The sequence below is a fragment of the Triticum aestivum genome, chromosome 1B (genome assembly GCF_018294505.1).
Source record: "Triticum aestivum cultivar Chinese Spring chromosome 1B, IWGSC CS RefSeq v2.1, whole genome shotgun sequence".
Classification (NCBI taxonomy): domain Eukaryota; kingdom Viridiplantae; phylum Streptophyta; class Magnoliopsida; order Poales; family Poaceae; genus Triticum; species Triticum aestivum.
The window spans coordinates 620,112,744-620,117,678 of NC_057795.1; the positions used below are offsets into that span (position 1 = coordinate 620,112,744).

General features: G+C 52.7%; 1 protein-coding gene across 1 annotated transcript; it reads left to right on the plus strand.

Annotated features, from left to right (window-relative positions):
- Positions 1 to 2,077: 2,077 nt before the first annotated feature.
- Positions 2,078 to 4,004, plus strand: LOC123097266 (transcription factor LATE FLOWERING-like). The gene is made up of 2 exons (XM_044518974.1): positions 2,078 to 2,209; positions 2,490 to 4,004. The coding sequence occupies exon 2, from the start codon at positions 2,630 to 2,632 to the stop codon at positions 3,824 to 3,826; it is 1,197 nt and encodes a 398-aa protein (XP_044374909.1). The 5' UTR covers positions 2,078 to 2,209; positions 2,490 to 2,629; the 3' UTR covers positions 3,827 to 4,004.
- The last annotated feature ends 931 nt before the right edge of the window (positions 4,005 to 4,935 follow it).

The window sequence follows — 4,935 nt, forward strand, 5'->3', positions numbered from 1 at the left end:
AAATATATCTTTCGTCTCTCAACTAAACTAAAGTCCAGATTTGGTCCCTCAACTCTGTACTGAAATATGCCGCAAATAATTCTAAATTGTGATATACATTGTTGGTCCATCAAGTGTCAAAACCCTCGCTTAACTTGAATAGAGACCCCTGTTTTAATGTTGGCGAGGCGACATTTTAGCATACATGGCACCCCATTGCATAACTAAAACTGATAAGAAAACTAGGAAATAAATAAAATAGAGCAAATGTAGAAGAAAAACCCATAAATATTTCATAATTTTTAAAAATATTATGGAAAACATGGATTTTGATAAAAATAAATAAAGGCATTCTTTTCTACATTTTGAATTGATTTGTTTTATGAATTTATGGATTCTTAAGTAATTTTATGGAATAGTCCTATTTAAACCTCCTACTTTTGTACTTTCTTTCAAGAATAAATTTTTTGTGTTAAATTTTGTTTCAAAATTTCGTAATTCAGTTTTTTTAAATAATTATTTTCCCATAAGTACTTTAAAAACTCATGAACTTTTGTTTGGCAAAAGGGCCAAATGCCATATATCAAGTTACACAAGCTCTTACATAAACACCCATAGATAAATTAAAAAATACATCTAAATACTTGAGGGTGCTTAAGACTTCTTCCTCCTGCATCCATCGACGGCGCGCCATGAGAAAATCTCATTGCCACCTCTGGGCCTCCATCTTAGCGGAGGAAATTTGTTTAAACCCAGGAGCTTTTAGAAACAATGGTTGGAAGGTCACCCTTATAGACCAGAAAATGTCAGTGGACATGATCTACATAGCAAATCACTGCCCTAGAGAAGAAATCACCGGAGGGTGTGTGTGGAACTCCCTATTTTCGGTCATATGGAGTTTTAGAACACAAATCTCACATGTTCCTCATCGAGGCCGAGGTTGGACAACCTTTCACACTCGGAAATGGAGCTGAAAGACAAAGACGCACAACCACGTTATACGCTCCATAGGACAGCTGGAAGAAAAATATGCAAAAAAACTAAAAACATCCTCCCAATCATTCAAAGAAGCAACACCATTGTCTCGTCACCGCCAAACGGAGACAAGCCCTAAGTTTATTTCTAACTCTACCACCATCATACTGAAGCCTTGGTGTCATGGGGGCCTCCCGGCCTCGCCAGAGTAATAGACCTAGGGTGTGGGGGCCTTCAAACTCGTCAGAGAGTAGGGTAGATCAGCCACTACCGCATGTCACCTAGGCCGAGGAGTAGGAGCGGAAAGAAGGACCAGTTGGAAAGCACTTTTAAACATTATTTTGTGAGATATGTTTTTGAAATATATTTCTAATATCTATGTAAAAAAACCATGAACTTTTAAACATATTTCACAAACTTTGTGGAATTCCATGTAAAAAGGAATTCTTTCAATTTAAGGACCAGAAGCACTAGGTATAGAACTGAGAGCTAATATCCACAGGTTGATGCATGCAAACATATCATCTGCTCTCTTTTAAACACAACACTAGCACAAATGATCACATACACGTGCACACACTCATCCCTAAAAACGCAAGCGCCCATACCCTACCCCTATAAACACCTCCTAGAAATTGAGCTCACACATCATCTTAATATTGATGAAGCCACCACAGACGCCTCACAGTCGACAGAAACGTCTTCTCATACTGAACTAAAATTGTCAGAAAGTCTGAAATGAAAACAAAAAAATGTGAGCACCGGTGCAAGTCTAGGACTTAAATCCTGGTGAACTGATTCTACCACAACACAAGAACCCTAACATCCGAGCTACGCTCAGCTTGCAAATCCCGCGCACACACAAGCAATCCAGACAGAAATTCTATAGTTTAGATTTTATGAGCAGGCACAGATGTACCTGTGAATCTGCACGTACGTGTGACGACGCGCACTCTGGTGTCCGCCAGCTGAAACCGCCCCCTACAGAATGCAGGAAAGAGTGAGAGAAAACGGCTTCTCTTCCTTTTCCCCGACGGAAAAAGAAACAAATCCGGCCAGCTACGCGTCTCAGGCCGGCTATAAAAAGACGACGCCCATATGCCCAGCCATCCATCCGCCCGCAGGAGGAGGACCATCCTATTCCTAGCAGCTAGCTACGCGGCACGCTTGCACTTCGTCGTCCCCAGCAATCGAGAATCTTTCGCAGATCGACCGATCCACCGGCCGGTGCTGCCAGCCCCCCCAGTTAATTCAGGTACTCTAGCCGTGTGTGTACCATTGCCACCATGAATGGATTTGTGGCTTCCTTTTCTTGATGTTGGTTCGCTAGTTGCCATGTTTAGGGCTTAATTTGTGTTCATCTTGCTGTGTTCATTTGGTCGGAAAAAGGGATTTGTTGTGTTCATGTTAGCTTTGAGCTTAAAATTGCTTGGAGGAATTCACCGCTGATATGCATGCCGCCGGCTTAATGTTTCTCATCGATTATCTACCGGTGCAATCAAGCTCACTTCAATGAACTACTTATTTGCTTGCAGTGCTGCACTAGTAGCATCTACCGCTAGCTTGATAGCAACTAGCAACATAAACCAGCAAGGGCGCTGCGATTCGCAGGAGAACTAGCAAGTTGGGATCGAGTCTTGCTTGCCGGCCGGAGGCAGCGGCACACGTGCAGTACATGGACGCCTTCGGCTGGAGCACGCAGCCTCCTGTGACGACCGTGCCCAGCTGCCCGAGCGACGACGCCCTCCTCGCCGCCTTCCTGGGCGCGGGCAGCTTCGAGGAGCTTCGCTCCGCCGGCGCCGGAGATGGCACCGTGAGCTCGGACGCCTACCACGGCGGCCTCGACCTGCCGCCGTGCCAGAACGACTTGAGCCTCCTGCGGTGCCAGGACGGCGTCGCGCTTCCCGGTCCCGGCCATGGCGACACGCCATCCAACGTCTTTCTCGACTCGGCGGGTTGTTTCCTACCGGCCATCGCCGGCCAGCACGACGGGCTCCATGACAGGTTCGCGTTCGTCCCTGATGATCCCGCGCACGCTGCCGGCTCCAACACGGCCTTCTCCGGTTACAGCACCACCACCGGAGGCGGCGGTGGCGGGAACGTCTCCTCCGGCGAGTCCAACACGTACGGTGGTGGCGGGCACGATACGGAGGTGGCGTCGCCGCCGTGCGCCGTGTCGCGGCGGGCGCAACAGATTAGTCAGGTGGCCCCACCCCCGACGAAAGGGAACAAGATGCCGGAGAAGCTCCCGGCAGCGGCGGCGACGACGGTGGAGGCCAGAGAACGGTGGGGCACGAACCGGGCCCCCGCGCCAACGACCAGCATCACGTTCGGGAACAGCGGCGGCCGGCGCGGGTACGAGCCTGACACGGAGGCGATAGCGCAGGTCAAGGAGATGATCTACCGCGCGGCGGCGATGCGCCCCTTGCCCAGCCTGACCGATGCCGCCGCCGGAGAGACGCCGCATGAGCCGTCGTCGTCGAAGCCCCGGCGGCGCAAGAACGTGCGGATATCGAGCGACCCGCAGACTGTGGCGGCGCGGCTGCGGCGGGAGAAGGTGAGCGAGCGGCTGCGCGCGCTGCAGAGGCTGGTGCCCGGAGGGAGCAAGATGGACACGGCGTCCATGCTCGACGAGGCGGCCAGCTACCTCAAGTTCCTCAAGTCGCAGGTCGCGGCCCTGGAAAGCCTAGGCGGGGGCGGCGCCGGCGGTGACGACGACGGCCGGTACTCGTCGGTGCAACGGTACACAGGAAGGAATTTCAACCCTTCGTCCCGTGGCATCGGTGGCGCCGGCGGCACCGTGCTCTCCTTCGGGAGAGACGGCGTCGCTGGCTACGTGAGATCCAGTAGGAACATGAACATGCAGTTGTAACAAAAACACAAGTTGCTGTGTTGACGTCACTGTGGTGACATGAGATCGAAGTGTATCCTTCCATCGGGATGCCTCGATCGATCTGGCGTTTTCATGAAGGATGGATTGATTGATAGTAAAGTGTTCAGATTTACCATACGTTGACAGGAATAAAAATGTGTGATTTGTACACTTGGGAATTGATGGAAAGCGTTGTAATGTAATCATGGATGAACTCTATCTAGGTAGCTAGCTAGTGTGTGCAGTTCATGTACTAAGATTGATGGCTTGCTAAGAGCAACTCCAACGCAGAGCCCCATCTTGTCTGGTTGGGTCATCCAGCCATAAAAAGCCCAACGGGACGACCGAAACGAACGCGCATGTCCGCTTTGCTGTCCGTCTGTTATCCGTTCCGACCCAAACTTGGTCCAAATATGAGCCGCAAATGGGTATGGAATGGACAAGAGTGAACGCTCTCGTCACTCGCTACCGTCCGCTCGTGTCCGCCCTGGTCCTACCTACCAGTGACCACGCGCATCTCTCGTCTCTCTCATACAATTTTCTCTCTCTCTCGATCCCCTCTGTTGCCTACGTCGGCCGATTCTGGCTGGAACGGAGAGGCCTGGCGACGCGATGGGGAGGGGGAGGAGGGTGGCACACGGAGGGGCCTGGCGGCTGCGAGGGGAAGCGGAGAGGCACAGCAGCGCGGCGATGGAGCTCGTGCTCAGCGGCGACTGGAGTGGAGAGGCTTGGCGGCGCGATGGGGAGCGGAGGTGCGCCGCGCGGAGGCCAGCCAGTCCGGCCTGACGCGCCGCGTCCGGGGCCACGCCGCCGAGCACCACGGTGAACCGCGCCACGGTCTCTCCCGTGAGCCAGCTCCGGTCAACGGACACCGGCCGCCGGCTGGAGGCGTTGACCACCCGGCCTAGTGTCGAGTCGAGCAGCAGCCAGCTCAGTGTGAGCTCCACCGGCGCCGAGAAGCCCTCCTGCAGGCCACGCCGACGAGGCGTCTGTCTCCACCACGCGCGACATGATGCAGACCCCCTTGTGGTGCAGGTCCACTGCGGAGACAAGTCGCCTGGGCAGGGCGGGCGCGACTGTGGCCGTAGCTGCCGCCGCTGTCGCTGGGA

What these genes read in the sequence shown, in the direction of transcription:
- LOC123097266 (XM_044518974.1), top strand. Translation starts at nt 2,630, where the DNA reads ATGGACGCCTTCGGCTGGAGCACGCAGCCTCCTGTGACGACCGTGCCC.